This window comes from Ictidomys tridecemlineatus, chromosome 9, assembly GCF_052094955.1.
Source record: "Ictidomys tridecemlineatus isolate mIctTri1 chromosome 9, mIctTri1.hap1, whole genome shotgun sequence".
In the NCBI taxonomy this organism is placed as follows: domain Eukaryota; kingdom Metazoa; phylum Chordata; class Mammalia; order Rodentia; family Sciuridae; genus Ictidomys; species Ictidomys tridecemlineatus.
In genome coordinates this window covers 124,629,801-124,650,422 of record NC_135485.1, presented here as the reverse complement: position 1 = coordinate 124,650,422, position 20,622 = coordinate 124,629,801, and the positions used below count along the sequence as shown (strand labels likewise).

General features: G+C 33.2%; 1 protein-coding gene across 5 annotated transcripts in view; it reads right to left on the bottom strand.

The window, feature by feature from the left end:
• Positions 1-20,622, bottom strand: part of Lrba (LPS responsive beige-like anchor protein) — a 648,575-nt gene that overhangs the window by 122,915 nt on the left and 505,038 nt on the right. For all 5 annotated transcript variants that reach the window (XM_040293201.2, XM_040293202.2, XM_040293204.2 and 2 more), the window contains exon 47: positions 13,704-13,856. In XM_040293201.2, coding sequence (XP_040149135.2) covers positions 13,704-13,856 — 153 coding nt within the window. The remainder of the gene's footprint in view (positions 1-13,703; positions 13,857-20,622) is intronic.

Genomic DNA, 20,622 nt, shown 5'->3' with positions numbered 1-20,622 from the left:
TTCCTCTGTGAATTAAACTTCCAGTCTCATATTGTGAGCCGCTGGTCTCACTTCTAGTCTACAGCCATTAGCATTAGCTCCTGGCAGAAATGGTGACTTCCAGCTGGAACTGGAAGCACACTCCTGTGATAATTTACATGAAGATTAAAAATGAAAAAGCAAAGAGTGGACTTCCTAGTCCTCTCTTTTTTCATTGTAAAAAAGTATTTGTCCTTCTACCCTCTCCTTTTCTTACTTTTAACATCTAAAGAACTTTACATGCTCTCATCAAGCACTGTTAACTACAAATGGGGTTTTGTTTATTTCCCTGAGTGTCAGTATATGAAGGTATTTCGAGGATTTTTTTAAAATGTTGAAATTAAGAAATTATGAAAAACTGCACTTGAATAAGATCAGCCAGCTGTAAAATAACATTCCAAGTAATAATCTGGGAAGAATATCCAAATTCCAGTCATAGTCTTTGGAGTGAGTTTTTAATGAATGTGTTTTAAGACTATCATGCCCTGTTTAAAGAAAGGCTTAACCAAAGGGGGGCAGTCAACATGGAGGCAAGGGAAGCCTAGAAAGTAAAGGTGACAGTGTGTCCTCAATGGCCCTAGAAAACAGGGTGCACCACCACATAAATATGAATGTTCTGATTTACGTAGCAGACATTGCACGAGTGTACTAGAAACAGAAGCTTCAGGCTAACAAGGCCATTATGTTCCTCTGGAGTTTGTAGCCAGGCACAGGGCACACACATGTACTCTGAGCCACTCAGGAGACTAAGGCAGAAGGATGGTGTAAGCCTAAGAGTTCAGGGCCAGCCTGGCAACATAGTGAGGACCTCCAACTCAAAAAAAAAAAAAAAAAATAGTCCTTGGAATTTACATGTCATTTCACAAGGGCAGAGAGCTTGTCTGTTTTATGGCCTTTATATCCCCAGAACCTAGGAGTGTAAACACTGAATAAACACTGCTTAATGAATTAAGATTATCCAACGCTCCCTTGTATTCTAAATCAATGTTACTATAAAGTGATTTTTTGCTTACATTTGGATCCCCACACAGTTTGGCTTAGAGAGAAACTGCGGGTGAGAAAGAAGAAATGATTCCTTAACAGTTAAATTCCTCATGCTAAATCATTTTGATGCCACTTCCAAGTTTGTTTTTTGCAAGATAATAAAAATATTCATCAACAAATTGGTACATGAAAATAATCAAGTTTCAGGTGTAAAAAAGTTGCCACTGTCAGACCGCTTTGCGATTTTTTTGGTTTTTACAGATTTTACACTTACACCTCTTTTTTTTTTTTAATCTTTTTTTTTATTGGTTGTTCACAACATTACAAAGCTCTTGACATATCATATTTCATATATTAGATTGAAGTGGGTTATGAACTCCCAATTTTACCCCAAATGCAGATTGCAGAATCATGTCGGTTACACATCTACAACTTTACATAATGCCCTATTAGTAATTGTTGTATTCTGCTACCTTTCCTATCCCCTACTATCCCCCCTCCCCTTCCCTCACATCTTCTCTCTCTACCCCATCTACTGTAATTCATTACTCTCCTTGTTTATTTTCCCGTTCCCCTCACAACCTCTTATATGTAATTTTGTAGAGCAATGAGGGTCTCCCTTCATTTCCATGCAATTTCCCTTTTCTAAAATGCTGAGTTTGATGACATTAACACATTCATTCACTTGTTTGCCTAATCTATAATACACTGAATAGTTTCAAAAGACTATACCAAAATTACCTAGAAAATAAAATCAGGACAAGATTAAAATTTCTTCTGGTTCTTATTAGAGCATGCCCTACAAGGAACACGGTCAAAACACTGCATTTTAAAGTTATCGAAATAACTGTTCTCTGTGCAATTATGCCATCAACTTGACAAAAGTCATTTATTTCAATGTCTCCTCACTTTAGGAATTTAATTGTCCCCCCTTTTAAATTCTATTTTAAATTTATATCAAAACATTTAATATATCAAATCTATTCAAAGCTATTAAAATTATATCAAAACTATAAAAGAAACAGATTCAACTGTGAATATGCCATTTGTGCTTTGGTCTTTGAACATTTTACATTTCCATCAGCAGTGTAGGAAAATGTCTCCTTTCCTACCACCTCATCAAGAGTATTTAGGTAAATTTTTGAAATTTTGCCAGTCTAAAAGGTAAAGATGTGATTTTAGTGTATTTTATATTTCCTTTATTATGAGTGAAGTTGCATATTTTTTCTATACTTAAAGAATGGTGACATTTATTTTCAGTGAATTAGTCAACTGTTGCCCCTATTTCTGTTAGATTGTTGGGTTTATTTATTTACAAATTTTAGGAGTTCTTCATAAATAAAGTATACTATATGAATGTTCTGATTTACATAAATTTTTCCTAAATTTTAAATTCTAAATATTTTTAAATTGGTTTGTCATTTATCTTTTGACTTTTCTTTTGATACATTTTCCCAAGTTACTTATTCATATGTAATCTAAAAGGTCAGTCCTTTCTTCAATGACTTTTAGATTTTGAATAATAGTTGGGAAAGTTTTTCTACTCCCAGATTATACAAAAAGTCACTAAGGTGGTGTTCTAGCATTTGTTGAGCTTTTTCACATTTAGGTATTTAATCACTTGGTTGCTAGTATGAGAAACAGATCTAAGGCTATTTTTTCTATATGGCTAACCAATACTATTTAATATAAGTTCATCTTTTTCTTTACTGTTTTGAATGTAGGGTGGATTTTTATCTCTATTTTCCCTGATCAAGACTTTATTCACTAGGATAAGATAGGTATTCAATAAATATTTGTTGAATAAGTGAATTAATGTACTTCAGGAAATTCTGATGCAAATTGTTTTCTGTGCACCACATTGCTGTGAAGGATATAGTTTACACTGGAAACCAGGATTCTGTACATACAAAACAAGCACAGAGGTCTACTGGGTAAGGAGAATAACAGCTAATAATTCACATGGATACAAAATCAGATTGAGAATGGATTGGTGGAAAGGCCATAGGATACAGGGGCATTTCTCACAGATTTCAAGGAAGATGAGTCTTTTGAGAAAGGCTGTTTCAGGTTTTTGAATTATTTTGTTTTTTTGAGGGAGCAGTAGTAGGAAAGATAAAGTTATGAGTGTTAGGATATCGTTTTGTTAAAAGAGGAGTAGGGCAGGCTTATACTGCAATGAGAAGGAATAAATGTGGCAGGCACTGTTGTGCTTAAGAAAAGCATGTGGAGTAACTCTGGCTAGAAGCAAGAAGCACAGCCATGATGGTTACTGCATCAGCAAGAGGAAGAAAGCTGGCATCCCCCACACTTCTGGTGCTATCATTGAGGCTGGAAACTATGGGGAGAGCAGTCATTATCATACAACCCTTTCAATTATATAGATGAAATATACATGGATATAATGGATATAATAGAATTTTATGTTTTTCTTTCCAAATTTTAAAAATGTTTTCATTGGGGTTGTGCATGGAGCTCAGTGATAAAATGCTTGCCTAACACTGTAAAAAAAAAAAAAGGTTTTGTTACTATTTAATGTCGATATTTTAAGGAATATTAAGTGATAATATGGTAGGAAGATGTAGAAATTACTCCAGAATAAACAATGGATTTGAATATTTTTTAATCATGAATAAAAAGGGAGATCAATGGCATAGAGGAAGAGGATTGTGGGGAGAGGAGGAGGAACAGGAAAAGGGAGGAACTGCAGACAGGACTGGCCAAATTATGCTATGTACATATAAATACGCCACAGTAAATTCCACCTTTAGGTATACCTATAAAGCACCAATTAAAAAAATAAATAGAACGTAAACCAGAAGAATAGAGGAAGAGGAACAGGGAGAAAAAGAGGACACACTAGGAACTGAAATGAGCAAATTACATTCCATGCACGTATGATTATGTCAAAATGAACTCTGCTATTACGTATAACCGTAATGCATTAATAAAAATATAAAAAACATTTCATTTCACTTATACAGTGCACAATAATGTGTCACTAAACAAAACTATGGTTTATGTCTCATTTATTCAAAGCTCAGATTTCAAGTGTTCAGAGAACCCAGAATAAAACCAAATTCAAAGCAACCAAAGGTTAGGAGGAAAACAAGTACTACGTTTATGAACTTCAATGGTGAGGCAGGGCCATGTCTCAGGCTTGTAAACTTGCCATGTATGTACTAAGTAACATGAAAGATCAAGAGAAGGTGGAAACCCCAGACAGAGAAAAATGACAGCTTACACAGAAGCTGACTCTGAATACTGACAAAAAGCTAAAAGTAAGCAGAGGAGCATGGGTCATTTTAGTTGAAGAACAAAAAATTCTATGCATCTTGGTAACTTTTCAAGGCACCATAGGAAACACATGAATGAACACACAATATAAGTGTCCAGAAATTGAGTGTCAGAATGTAAGCTGAGAATTCTCCGTGCAATACATTTCATAAAGAGACTCATTTAAAGGGAAATGGTGAGCCAGGGGTGGTGGGAACACTTGTAAACCCAGAAACGTAGCCTATGGAACTTTCAATATATGAGATTATCCTGTAATTTATGGGGTAGATGATACTGAATGTCTGAGGCACTCTTCTATTCATTTTAGAATATTCCCATCAAAGTAAAAGTAGTAAACAAAGTTAACAGGTATTTTTCCTCCTTTCTTCTCTTAAATTCTTTTTTTGGGGGGTGGTGCTGGGGATTGAACCCAGGGCCTGGTGCATGCAAGGCAAGTACTCTACCAATTGAGCTATATCCCCAGCCCTCTTCTCTTGAATTCTTTAGTAATTTTATATGTAATATTATATAAAGTAGTACATATAAAACTACAGTGAGTATATAGATGTAATATGTATGAAAATAACAATACAAAGTTAGGGGAGGGGTGGAGCTGAATCAAAGTCAGTATATTTTACTGGAATTAAGTTAATATTAATCCAAAGTAGACTGTGAAAATTTAGGATTCATATTGTAGTCCTAGTCGCCATCACGAAGAAAATAGTAAAAAAAAAGTCTTAAGTAAAATAATTTATAAATATACACTTAATACAAAAGAAGGAGGAATAAACAGAAAGACTCAATACTAAAAAAATAACTAGCAAAATGGAACACATGAATCTGGTAGCATTAAATGTGGATGGAGTAAACATTTCATCAAATAGCAGAGAATATCAGTCTGGATACATAACATGATCTAACAATTTGCTGTTTACAAAAGACACACTTCAGTTGTGAAGCCAAAATACACTGAAAATAAAAGAATGGAGCAAAGAATACGATTCAAATAGTAACCATAAAGACAACGAGAGTGGCTCCATAACATCTGGCAACACAGACAATGAAATCAACAGGAAAAAAAGGAAACAATTTATGACAAAAAATTTATTCACTAGAAAAATAGGTCAATTATGAGCATATATTCACTATGTTTGGTTGAAAAATGACACTCTCCAAAATCAGTAAGTCATCAGGTTATAACACCTGGAACCTGTAAATGTGACCTTATATGGGAAAGGGGACTTTGCAATGTGTTTAGCTGTGGATCTTAAGATTGTAAGATTCTCCTGGATAATCAGGAAGGACCCTAAATGTAATCACAAGTATCCTTATAAGATGGGAGCTGGCAGGAGAGGGAGATATAGATTTGACTAGAAAGAAGAGAGTGTGAAGTCAGAAGCAGGTATTTGCTAGAGGGAATATGATACTGATTACAGATTTCTAGCCTCTGGAACAATGATGAATAAATTTTTGTTGTTTTAAGCCACCAAATATTAGTGGTCATTTGTTACAAAAACCACAGGGAACAAATACACACACTTAATACAGAGCCCAAAATTATATAAAACAAAAAATGACATAATTGACAACACTTGGAAACTCCAATATCCCATTAGCAAAAAATGGATGAAATTAAACAGAAAATTGGCAAAGATACAGAAGTTCCTAAACACAATAAACCAACTTGATTAACTGACATTCATAAAAGAGTCAATAATATCAGTGTACCCATTCTTTTTAAGAGCATATAGAGAATTTTCCAATCTAAACCATATGGTAGGTCATATAACATGTCTCAGGACATTTTAAACAACCAAAACTCATATATGGTAGATTCTTCAATCACAATGAAATTGAAAATAGAAATAAAAAACAAAGAAATTTGGAAAATTCCCAAATATCTGGAAACTAAGCAAAATATATCTAAATAATGATTAGTCAAAAAACAAAATCACAAGAAATAACAGAAAATATTCTAAGGTGAATGAAATCCAACAAACAATATTCAAATAAAAATATTAGATAAATTAAAATAATAATAAAGCATATTATGAACAATTTCATATTAGTAAACTAGACAACTTAGACTATACAAACAAATTCCAAAAGAGACACAAATTACTAAAACTGATTCAAGAAAAAGAGAAAATCTGGCCAGGCATGGTGGCACTTGCTTGTCATCCCAGCAGCTCCAGAGTCTGAGGCAGGAGGATAGAAAGTTCAAAGCCAGCCTCAGCAAAAGCGAGGCGCTAAGCAATTACCCTGTCTCTAAATAAAATATAAAAATGGGCTGGAGATGTGGCTCAGTGCTTTAAGGCTTGTGAGTTCACTCCCTGGTGAAGAAAAAGAAGAAAAAAGAAAGAAGGAGAAAGAAGGAAGAAAGAAGGAGAGGAGAAAAGAAAGAAGGAAGAAGAAGAAAGAAAGAAGGAAGAAAGAAAGAAGAAGAAGGAGGAGGAGGAAGGAGGAGGAGGAAGAAGGAAGAAGAAGGAAGAGGAGGAGGAGGAAGAAGAAGAAGAAGAGGAGGAGGAAGAGGGGAAGGAAGAGGAAAAGAAGGAGGGGGAGGGGAGGAGGAGGGGAAATCTGAGTAGACATACAATAATTAAAGAAATTGAATTGGTAGGGCTGGGGATGTGGCTCAAACAGTAGCACGCTCGCCTGGCATGTGCAGGGTGCTGGGTTCAATCCTCAGCACCACATAAAAATAAAATAAAGATGTTGTGTCCACCAAAAACTAAAAAATAAATATTAAAACATTCTCTCTCTCTCTTCTCTCTCTCTCTCAATCTCTCTTCTCTCTCTCTCTTTAAAAAAAAAGAAAAGAATTGAATTAGTAATCTGAGGTCTTCTCACAAAGAAAAGTCCATGCCCAAAGGGTGTTGATGATAAATTCCACCAAATATTAAGAATAATGTCAACTGTTCACAAATTCTCTCAGAAAGAAGAGGAAGAGGAAACATTGCTTTATCTCAATCTCTGAAACTAGTTTTACTCTGACAATAAAGTCAAAGACATCACAAGAAAAGAAAACTACATACCAAGATACCTCATGAATACAGATGCAAAAATCCTCAAAGTAGCAATTCTTCAGGAAAATAGTAACAACAAAAACATCTAGAAGGTATCAAAATAATTACACCATCCAAGTGTGATATGCTCAAGGAATGCAAGCTTGGTTTAACATCCAAAAACCAGTCAAAGGTTGAATTGCGTCCCCCATAAAATTCATATTTTTAGGTCCTTAATCCAATATAACTGGGGTGCTTATAAAAAGAGAATTTGGGCACACAGACTAACATGCATAGAGGCAAGATGATATAAGGCAACACAAGGAGAACACAGCCAAGAGATTCTGGAACAGATCCTTCCTTCACAGCCTCCAGAAGGAACCAACCCTGCTGAACCTTGATTTTGGAATTGCAGCCTCCAAAACTATAAGATAGTAAATTTCTACTGCTACAGCAGCCTTAGAAAATTACCAACTATCTCAGTACAATTTGAAAAGTCCTTCCTTTCCCCTCACATAGGTAATACCAGCTCTATAATAGATGAAGTTACTTTAAATGTCCTGGTCAATCTGTAGATTTTTAAAATTCACTTCCCTTAGTCTGTTACTTCTAAATTGTACTAACTATTATAGCATTACAATAATTCTTGATATCTGATAAAGCAAGTCCCTCTGAAACCTGTTCTTGTTCTTAGGATTTGGGCTCTGTTGGCCCTCTGCTTCAGAATCAGTTTGTCATGTTCTGTCAGAACAAAACCACACCTGATGATACTTGGATTTGTTTTTATGTTGAATTTATAAATATCTTTAGGGAGAATTAACAATCTATCAACATGTTACATCTTTTTTTCCACTTATTTAGGCATCCTCCTGTTTTAAACTAAACATTGCACAGCAATTACATGTCAGGACCAAACAATAGTCATTTTCTATGTTTTTCAAACTGCATACACTTCTGCCCACATTCCCCAGGGATTCAGACCTGACTACTGCACTGGGGGAGGGAAAGGGGACAGAAGGGTGAGATCCCTGGTTGAGAAATTCAGTTATCCACTGCAGCACCACGGCTATCTAAATTCTTTATATCATCATTAATGTGGACAATGGAAAGGAAACTAGAAAAGGAACAATATGAAAAAAAAAAGCATGTTAACTTCTGGCAATTCAAGTCTAAGAAAGAGAAAATGTGTTGCTTGGAAGAAAGGTTTTTATATGCCGTTTACCCACACTTTTTCATTAGGGATACATGATTCTCAACTGTGGTATTATCACTTGAGAATTGTGCACTTCTATTCAAAAGTAAAAGTTATAAAAGACTGACCTAATTCATTCTGAGACATAATATCTATGAAGGTTTAAGCTGAATAAGTTTAATTTTAACAATGGATAGGAAAAATAATACTATAATACTATAAAAAGATCACATCAATTTTAATTTGTCCATATATCCTCTGATGATGATGAAAAGGAGATAACATACTAATTTTATTTTACTTTACTTTCTCCATCAAGTGACTGTGTCACCATAATGCAAGAGAGAAGATACAGGAAAGTAATGTGATTCTAAGTGGTAACCTCGAGAAGATCACTCCCTTCCTGGGTTCCTGCTACCCGCCAGCCGGGAGAAGCTCTCTATTTCAACAGGCATCTAAAAGGAGGTAATATCCAAAGAGTAGCCATATCATCCATTTTATTCACCGAGTCTAATAGTACTGAGTCATGGATAGGTGCACAGTAAATGAATGAATTAGTGTTGTTATAATTTGAATAAATTATGTATATTTTGACTAAAACAAAATGCTCCACTTTGAAAACTTTAGCAGTAGTCCTATTGCTCAGTGTGATTTTTTTGGTCTCTTACTTAAAACTTCAGGGTTATAAGAGGCAATTTAATACAGATGCATAACACTGACATTATATCATCAGAGATAACTGATGAGCATTCTGAACTCATACATGTTTATATTACTTTAAAGTATTAAAGTCTGTTTCTTATTTATATTTCTAAAGTAGTATTTGGAATAAAGATGCCTCCCCACCCCCATTCAGATAACACAGACCAATCTCAGGAATATAACTAAAACTGCCTTGATTTTACTCTGACTTCAACTGTTCAGAACAAAGAGAATATATTTATTTGTTTTAAAGACTTAACAAACTTAGGTAAGTTTTCCTTCTAAAATACGTAAGATTGTATTTTCTGTTCATGGGTCCATCACTTAGCCAATTTGTCAATGCTACATTTAGAACTTCATTTACAGAAAGCTCTGGGGATGAAAACAGTTAGGTAAGATGGTAGTTATGTACCTCTAATACAAATTGAAAATGTAACACTACTAGTTCATCCACGGAATCATGCTCCTAAAAATGTCCTATCACCTTGAATTAATATTTAGGCAACCAAACACTTTTAAAAGATATGCTGAGTATCTTAAATTAAGTGTGTCAGTTAATTAATTCTGTGCTTCCCTTCTACCAGCCAAGTGTTGTGCAATCTGTTATTATTCACTGTCCTATAGATCATCTGTTCTTAGTGCTGGTTTGTTCCAGGAAGAGAGACAGCTGCAACACTATATCCCTGTTCAACCTGAGGACCATCTGACTTTAATTGTAACACACAGCTTGATGTGGCTCTGGCTATGAGAAGCCAAAGTATCGTCTGTAATAATCTGGAAAAGCAGAAACCTGCCAACAGAGGGCTGAAAACAGGGACTTGTGCTGTCTGGCTGCCTGACGGGCTGCAGGAAATATGATTAATGAGTAAGGTATAATGATATCAGGAACCCGATTAGCACCACAAAAAGGTCACAGATCAAAGTAGTATGCATTTCATGAGCTACAATCATTGCATAAAATCTGTGGAACTGAAGAGGGAAAGCAAAAAGAGGAGGGAGATAAAACCCTTATGTGATAACATGCTAACAGATACATAAAATAACAATTTAGTCACTGATAGAAAGTTAATAGGAAATTATAAAATGCATCAATATGAACTGTACTGTGGGAAAGCTTTGTTCATCATAAGTGAATAACAAATATTTTTGAACGATTAAATTCTTTCATGAAGACACACACATATATAAAATTGATACCTTTCCTAATTGTGAATGCAAATGATCAGAGATATAAATATACAATTCCAAACTATAAATTCATTTGATTTGCAGTGAATTTAATCAGTTCTGTTTCAGAATGCAAGGTAATTTGGAACCTAAAGTATAAAGGCATCTATGAAACTTCCTGGAATAAAAATCTCTGGCAAAATTAGGTAAATAAACAATAATGAGTGACAATAAACAGGTAGTTCATTTCATAGAATACTATTTTGTATATAATTTCAAAGTCACGTCTGAGTTTAGAGCATGGGTAGCCAAAACCCAAATCTGATTGGAAAACAATTGGGTAAGCTGCAGTTGTTTCCTTGGTACCTTGAGAAACCTGTTTCAAAAAGACCTAGTTTTTCCGATTTGAGGGCAGTGGAGCAGAGGAGGGTGATACTGTCAGGAAAGTGGCTTACCTCAATTTACACAATTAAATTTTAATTGTCAAAAGGTCAATGAAAATTTTTAAATGTAACTCATTCAAATGTTTCTGCTTTTCAGATTTTTTTAAGTGAAGCAAACACACCACCAAATCTTGTTGTACTTTTTATAATACTAATCATGGTAATGATTAATAGAGTTAGTTCTCTTGAGACTTAAACTTTCATTTTATTTAATTTTTTAAGATGTGCTGGAGATCAAAACCAGGGCTTCATGCATGTTATGCTAGCTTCCAATCACTGAGCTACATCCCCAGTCTGAGACCTAGAATTTTAAATTGTATTTTAATAATAAGACAATCAGTATGTTTTTTTTAAATATTCTTAAGAATGGGGAGGATACTTTCTTTTTTCATACATTATTATGTAAACATTATTTTATGTCTAATATATATATTTTTGCCATGATAGGGACTGAACCCAGGGCTGCATGAATATTAGGTTAGTGCTCTACCACTGAGCTACATCTCTGGTCCCCTAAGACTTTTTTTTTTTTTTTTAATGCTGATTCAAAAGACACCATTAAAAAATGAAAAGATAAGACATAAACTAGTAGAAAAATATTTGCAAAACCTATTTTGGATAGAGGACTATGATGGAGAACATATAAAGATCTCTTATAATTTAATAATAAAAGGAAACAGTCCAATTTAAAAACAGGCAAGAGATCTGAACAGATAATTTACCAAAGAACATATATGACTCGCAAATAAGCCTATAAGAAGACCAATATTATTAGTCATTAGAGTTGTATAAATAAAATAACAATGAGATAGCTATTAGAATGACTAAAATAAATAAGGCTAAAAATACGAAGTCTTGGGAAGGACTTTGGAAAACCTAGACCTTCATACATTGTTGGTGGGAATACAAAATCGTATATAAAGTGAACATATTCTTATCATGTAACCTAGGAATTTCACTCCACCAGAAATAAAAACAGATACTGATGCTAAGATGTATATGCAAACACTCACAATACCCCACACTGAGAAAAAAAAAAAAAGTCCATTAACGGTAAAAAGAGAAACAAAATGTGATGTATCTATGAGGTTCAAAATGTGGTACAATGAAGTACCATGCAGCAATAGAAGGAAAGGAACTGCTGCTTTATGAACTAAGGTGGATGAATCTCAAAAACATTGTGATAAGAGAAACAAGCCAGGCACAAAAGGGCATGTTGTATGATACAATTAATATAAAATTCCTAGAAAAGCAAAGCAAAACTATAGAGAAAATCAATGGTTACCTGGGCTAGGAGTGGGAGCAGAGGCTGACTACAAAGTAGCACAACAAAACTTGTGGTCTGAGTGTTCTAAAGCTGGATAGTAGTGATGGTTACACAACTGCAGGAATGTATTAAATTGGAATAAATAATACCTTTTAAAAGTTGAGTTTTATGGCATGAAAATTATATCTCAATAAATCTATTTTACCATGTATGTATGTCAAAAGATACTCTACTGTCATATATATCTAAAAATAACAATAAAAAATCTATTTTAAAAGAACAACCACTAGGGTATGGGGCTAGAGTTCAGTGGCAGAGCGCTTGCCTAGCACATGTGAGGCACTGGGTTGGATCCTCAGTACCACCTAAAATAGATCAAATACAATAAAGGCACACTTCCTATCTATAACTACAATTTTTTTTCTAAAGAGAGAACAACTACTGAAAGAAAAAAAGGTCATAATATAAATACATCTTCTTTTCACTTGTGTATGCCTCTGGGAGAGGCACACAACCATAGGCAACCGTCACATTTAAAAGTTTGGTATATCCTTCTAAATCTTTCAGAGTTAAATGCTGTCTTGGGTTCTCAATTAATTATAATAACTTAGAATCTTCCAAAAAGTTTATGATAAAAGGAAAATGCTATGTGCCTCATAATAGGACAAACAGATACTATCCAACCTATATCAAAAAACATCTTACTGGTGTATACACAATATTATATACTATTTTATGAGCATCTACTATATATCATAGAATGTTCTAGGTACATACAAAATTACGAATTTACATACAAAATTACAATCTTATAATTTTGAAATTACAAATGAGGAAATTATGGCTCAGAGGTGAAACTGCCCAGGGTACCATAATAAAAAATATAATTCATAACTGGGAAATCCGGCCTAACTACAAAGCCTATTTTCTTTCCACACCCCCCTGCATTGCTTCCAATATGTATAAAATGTGAAATTTCAATAATGGGATTATAATTAAGATATGGAAGGTAAAAATGAAATTGTTGGTATAAAAGGTAAGGAATGCCACCTAGAAAGCCAAAATACAATAATTTCTTTCCTTGATTATAAATTAAAAGTCATCATACTTCCTCATAAACAATACAGAATCCATATAACACAGGAAATTACAGAGGACACTAAAGAGGTATAACAACACTGAGTACAATGCTTTTAAGTTTTTAAGTTTCCATATTCCAAGTATAATGTGAAGATTTCCTTCAACACGTAGATACAGAATAGAATTTGAAAATGTTGTTTCTGTCACCAAAATGTTCAATAGCCTTCCAACTGGCACACAAAATTTCGTGGCTTTCTTGATAAGAGAAATCCATATTTGAAAAAGCCAATAATTCTAGTTTCACTTATAACTTTCACTTATAATTTTAAACTGTCATATGTAACTGAAAGTAACCTAACTCTGCATAAAGGAATTAAAAAACCACCATACCTTTCAATCCAACAAAATTTTATAAATGCATATGGCAGTTAGTGAACCTTTATGCCATTTTCAGTTATCCCTATCAACTACAGCTTTGTACAGAAGAGCAAAGGTTAATGATTATTCACCAACACCTGAGAGATGCTTTGAGAATAGGCTCATGACAGAGTAGATGATTACTATCTTACCAATCTGTTTATGCGAACAAACTCTTCTGAGGTTTTGGCCCAAGGCGGAAGTTCGACATCAGACACTACTGTCCCATCATCCATCACTCCAAGATTATAATTATTGAAGTTGACAAACATCTCAGGGAGATAATAAAATTCAGGAATCAACTCCTATATAAAAAAAGACAATGTTATAAAATGTAGGATACTGACTAGATATTCATTTACTATTGTGCAGAAGAACAAAAATAAATATAGAATTTTTTTTCTTTTCATACAGACAGATCCTATCCAAGCAAATTTGAATAACATCTTCCTAGTCTATATCCATGTTATATGGCTTATAAACTCAAAAATTCTTAAATCCAATATATGAGTAATAACTGAAGTTTTATAAGATATAAAGAGAGATTTCTATGCTGTAACATCAACCTAAACCAGGTTTTTAATAAAATACACAGAATTTTTGCCAGAAAATGCTACTACCTAAGTCTCCTCATCTACCAAAAAGATAATTTATTACATTTTTACCATGCTTTAAGTATACTTTCTTCAAATTTCAAAACATTCAAATTTAGTTTTAAAATACTGTTATAAAAAATGAAAATTTATAATTAGTTTAGAAAACCACCTACATAAGAAAGTGAATAAACTAAATATGAGACTTTAATAATGACATTTTAAATACACTTTAATAAGCAGAAAAATGCAGCTGGTTAGGCTTTTGTGTGCAATAAGCCCTACATATAACTATTTCAGAGGCCCCGTAGATCAGACTTGAAATCCAGTCTTGACATGGGTCAGTGGCTCAGTGGTCTTTCAGATACCCCCTCAGGGCCAGCTATGGCAGGCCTGGCTTTCCAAATAGTTGAGTAAAATAGGGAGGTCATCAGATTTTGGACAAGGTCAGTATGAACTTGCCAGAGCAGAGAAAAAAGATCCAGCAGGAATTAAGCTATTATCACTTCCATCATCCACGTGAAATGTTGCTCGGCTTTGAATTGTACATCTTTTGTTTACAATCACAATAATCAACTAAGCAGAGCAGAAATGAGCTTGTCCTCCAAATGTCTGACATCCACATGATGATTAGATTTGAAAAACATTTAAACTGGATTTTAAAACAGGAAAAATCTTGTTAAAAGCTTAACCATAAATGAAATTAGACAGTGCTCACAGAAAACCTTTACGATTCTCATCTTTAAAAACAATGACTCAAAGTCTAATTGGCAAAAGGGAAAAATACTTTATGTTGTTTTATGCAGCAAAAAGCCATCACCAATTTGTAAAAGCTAACATTTACTGCATGGTATGAGTCAGGTGATAAAATGAACTCTTAACAAACCCTTCCACATTTATCCTCACAATGACTTTGCAAATCAAGGTACATCTCCCTCTAAAAATGAACTAATGCTCAAAAAACTAAGGTTCAAAAACTTACACAAGGTTGCATAATATATTGTAATTTTAGAACCTGGGTCAAGACTTCTCTAACTCTAAAGTCTCTGTACTTAATCATCAAATAAGCTTGGTTTCTACTTGTATAGTACATATAACATTTAACATTTATATATAATATATATTCATATGCATTTTAGTTGTCAATGGATCTTTATTTTATTTATTTATGTGTGGTGCCTCACACCTGGTGGGCAAGCGCTCTACTGCTGATCTACAACCCCAGCCTGAGCATTTAACATTGTAAAAGGAGTTGTTAACATATATTCCAAGTGATTTTTCAAAAAAAACAAAACTGAATGTAATAACTTTAGTTTTTTCATGCAAAGGAAATAATTGGCTATTCTGAAAATAAGCCCATTACATATAATGTATATATAGTAATTATTTTATGAATAAAGTACAAAAAGGAATTTTTAAAAATATGCAATAATTATTATTTACCCTAATGAGAAGAAGATAATTTATAACTTTCTACTCTTAATTTGCTAATAAATTCAATAAATTTCAAATTTTGAGGGATTTTGCAAAAATAACTTATTTTCACCCCATCATACTTGTGCTATTAAAGAGGAATGTTACTACTCAGATCTTATTTTACAATGAAAAATAAGGAATAGACTTTCCATGTTTATTCAAAATCAAAAGCAGCATTTGTTCTAATTAAATACTTATTCTTTCAATTTCAATAACACCTCCACCCTCTCCTGATCAGAAAATGAGGTCCTTCTTTTGTCTGTTGTATCCACCATGCTCCTGTGAAATAATCCTCTTGAGATTTAAAACAACAATTACAATAGCTAAATTTTAGCTAGTTTTTCCCAAGTTTTAAAACCAGGAGTTTAGTTTTTTTCAACTGAAAATCAAGGACATACAGTAAATGTATCAAAATATACCAAAAAAAGGTATCCTTTACAGCAACCAATTAACAGAACATGCAGGTTGCACTTAGTGGAGCAAATCCCCCGGCACCACCAATTTTCCAATCTAAACTTGGACTGGGAGGGCTGCCCACCTCCAAAAGACCATGTATCTTAGACAATGGTGATATGACTCATAAAAAAGGTAGACTAAAGATGTGAGGATCAATTTTCAAGAATTTACATAACCTAAATTCTCATTCCTGTCTTGATTAATGAAGGTCTTTGCCCTTCAATCTAATGTCTATAGATGAATCTTCCACAACCCTAATATGAATAAGGGTTTCTTGTACACTTGAATTGGTGGAAATGAAATTATGTCTATTTCAGTAGTGATTAAGTTACCAATATATTAACTGATAATGTATTTTTAGAAAACTAAATGGTAGAAAGACCTCAGTATAGGCAGAAAATACAAATAGAATATAAATGTTATCTTTTGTTAATGAATAAAACTTATTAGAAGCTCTTTTTAATTGATTATTTAAGTCATACATATATATGTATGAAAGGTGATATAACACATTATTTCAGTAATCAATTATTTAGTTCTTCCTTTTTGTAGTAAACTATGATAGAGTTTGTAATACAGAAGGATGTTTTTCCTTCTATAGAATACAGATCTAGATTAATAAAAAAACAGCAAAATGATATACTTATCAAGAGAAAATAAGTGGTAGAAACAAATAGTTCTAAAGAGAGTTTAAAAGAGAACATAATGTGTAAAAATTGGGGTGGTCAGAGAACGCTCAGGGAAAGAAACACTATACATATTTCCCTACTACAGAACTCCTCAATCTGTAATTGTCTTGTTTGTATCTCACTCTAAATTGAAGGCTCCATGAGTCTGAGGACTTGATGTACTTTGATCAACATTAAACTCTAAAGTCCAGCCATGGTGAATGACACACACTGGGCACTGAGTAAAAATACACTGAATAAGTATGATGGAAAAATAAGATTCAAGCTCATTGATAAATAAACAAGAAAAACAAGAATATTCCTGACAAGGGAAATCCTTAAAAGAGAGAGACTGAAGTGTGCATATATTTTGTTTCTAATGATCAGTGAAGAACAATTCAATTGTTTTAGAGAGGAAACTAGGCATGCACGAAAGATAAAGTTGGAGGAGTACGTAGGGTCAAGGTGTGGGCAGCCTTAAAGGATTGCCTGCAAAGCCGTAGCCTTTTATTCTATAAGGAAAAAAAAATGTTTTCATATAGAACTTTAAAAACAAACATGAATTTAAAATAGTATAAACATTCCCCCCAAATTAACAATTTTTCATAATATTATGAAGATTCTACATGTAGTATAAAGGACATCATCAAATAAGTATAATTAAATTAGTAAAGAAGGGAGTATATATACTAAAACATACTGCAATCTCATTATAAGAAAATACTGCATAAACAAATCTGCTGATGGGAATTGAATCTCCTTTGAATATTCAATAAACATGCTGAACTCAATTCAGAAACAACAATATGTTAACAAAAGAAATATGTATGTACACTTCCCAAGTTTTACCATAGATGACAGTGACATTCGTTCTTCAGCAGAATTCAATTTATTCCTAAAAGCATCTAAGAACCATTCCTTGATGTAATACCAAACATTCCAGTTCAAAATTATCTTCTTTGACAGATGAAATTTAGTAACGCAGTCAAAGATCATGTCTCTCTAATACTTTTAATGCACATTTACAAAGTGAAGTATGTTTTATATTCATCACAACAGAACTTTCAGCTCTGGATAAAAAACACATGTTCAGCAATTTTTTAAAACATCAGTGGAAAATGATAAGTAAACAACATTGACAGAAGACAGATATATTCACAATTCACATTTTCTTCTGTCTTGCTGACAATAATTTTAATCTCTATTGGTTAATTAGGCAGCTGGGTCTTAGAGGCAGGTGACATGGTCAAAAATATAGTGTATCGTCTCCTAAAATAAAGATCTGAGGGGTTCAACCAGAGGGTATTCCACTGCTCAGGATAAGCCCATTGCTTTGATCACAAATTCTCAAGGCTTTCACAGCATAGTGACAAGGATTGGTTGTGACCACACATATGCTTTAGTTTTCTTCATTAAGGTATGATCCCCACTGATATGACAGGACTTTGCAGCCAGGCCCTGTGATTCTCCTGTTACTAGTTACCAATCCTATCCACTGAACTAAAATCATCACTTCAATGTATTTGGGCAAACATGCCAAATACTAATCTATTAACCTAAAGAAATAAGATAATTGAAACCAAATAGAAATAGGTGTTATTTCAGAGCAAAATTGTAATATTTTCCTCTCTATATAATATAAAATCCTGATAATTCAAATATAATAGCAAGGTAACTAACATACGTATGATAGCAAGTATACTTCTCTGGAAACAATGACGGTAAAAAGATGTGAAAGGAAAATTTTATATATAAAAGTAATACAATAATTCACCACTGGGGAAAAATGACACATTTTTATGAAGGTAAAATTTATAAATAATAGGGCTGGGGCTGGGGCTGGGGCTACGGCTCAGTGGTAGAGTGCCTGCCTCACACAAATGAGGAGGCACCAGAGTTCGATCCTCAGCACCACATAAAAATAAATAAAGATACTTTGTCAAAAAAATTACAAATAAGCTTTCTTAATGAACAAAAAAGAGTAGATGAACAGTACGTTATAAAAGATAATATACATGTCCTGATATATTTTAACTTGTAAGTTCTTACTTTGTTAATCCACAAATAAAAAAATTTTAAAAAAATTGACTAGAGGTCAAGTACACTGAATTGTACTGATAATAGTCACTATATATGAACTACATATCTAAAAGTTTTCAAATTGATGTTCATACTTAGTTTTTCCTTATTTAGTAGGTAAGAGGGGAGGGGTCTCTTTCTGTAGTAGGTAAGGTGCTAAGAAAAACAACACTTTTTAAAATTGGAGAATAAAAAATCTATAATCCTTCTAGACAGGCCCAGTAAATATTGTATGACTTTAGAAATCATAAAGAAAATAATATAAAGAAAAATCATGGATTACAAATCAAAAGATAATAGATAATCTGTTCCAATCTCATATAGTAAAAATAATAATTGGGTTTGAGTCTAGACTACTCAATTTACTGTCATATGTTCTTAAATTAATTTAATTTTTGTGACTCCCTACTCACCTCAATTATCTTTTCACATTAGCCTCCCAACATAGGAATGTTGGGAGGCTAATGTGAGATAGAACAGAGTGTTCAACATACATACAAGATATTGTTATAATTATCATTAATATGACCCCTGATAAGAAGTACCAATTATAGGGTCAACCGGCCAAATTCTTAAAGCAAAAAGGTCATTCACTGAATTATACACAGTTATAAAAGCTTTAACATAATTCTAATAATAGTTAATAAAATTTACTTATAAAAATAAAAATGCCCACAAAAATATTTAAGACAATAATTCCTACTAATCATCATCAGATTTTATACAAATTCACTAGTTTTTATTAGAAGACAATAGGACTTAGCATGTCTCATTTTATGATACTCTAAATAGTTCTCCCCTGCTTTCAAAACATTTTTTCATTTCCATGTTTGCACTGGAGATTTTCTTTGGGCCTTTTGTTGTTCTAGGCCCTAATCTTCAAGGAAAGGGTAATTTGGGAAGAGATAATGCAAAGAAAAGGTTAGCTGAAATGCCCACAAGAGAAGGCACATATAAAATTCCCACCTTAATTTTTTTCTGGAACAAGTTGTTTAAAAATCTGTGTGTGTGTGTGTGTGTGTACACACATGAATATGAGTGGGGTAACAGGCTACATCAATATCTATGAACACAATGAATGGATGCCAAGCACATCTTTTACATGGTAATACATTGTGTTTTTACATAGTAATACGTTCCACGGATGCTGATAGCATCAGTGTTAGGCCCATTTTTTAATAGAGCAAAAATTATCATAAGATCACCAGCCAAGAAAAAAATTCATAACTTACTTGGGTCTACATTATAATCATTCAGGAAACTATGAGTATCATCACATATGCAAGTTCTGTTGAAGTTATGTATGAAGCAAAGGACAGACACAGTTGCAGTAAAAGTGGGAGTGACTCAGCTCACTCATTCATTGTGAGTGTGAGAGAGAGTCTGACGGAAAGAGTATGTCAAAAAAAAAGAAAAAGAAAAAAGAAATACAAGGAAACAGAGGGAAGCAGAAGAGGAGGTAAAAAGAAAGAATTGAGAATAGAAGGATTGTATAACCCAGCACTGTGCAAATAATGTCTGAACAAGGGTAAGATTTTATTTTCTTTTAGCATTTAAAAAATTTTAAATTAAAACCATGTCTGATATTAGGATGTATTAATGATAAAAGTATTTCTTAATAGGAAAATAAAATTATCATACCATCAAAGTTTAAGGCTTTTAAAAATTCATTAAGAAGTTCTATTAACTGTAGCTAAACACTTCCTTATAAATGGGCCTAACACTGATGCTATCAGCATCCATGGAATGTATTACCATGTAAAAGATGTGCTGCTAGGGGGAAAATGGAACCTAATTTA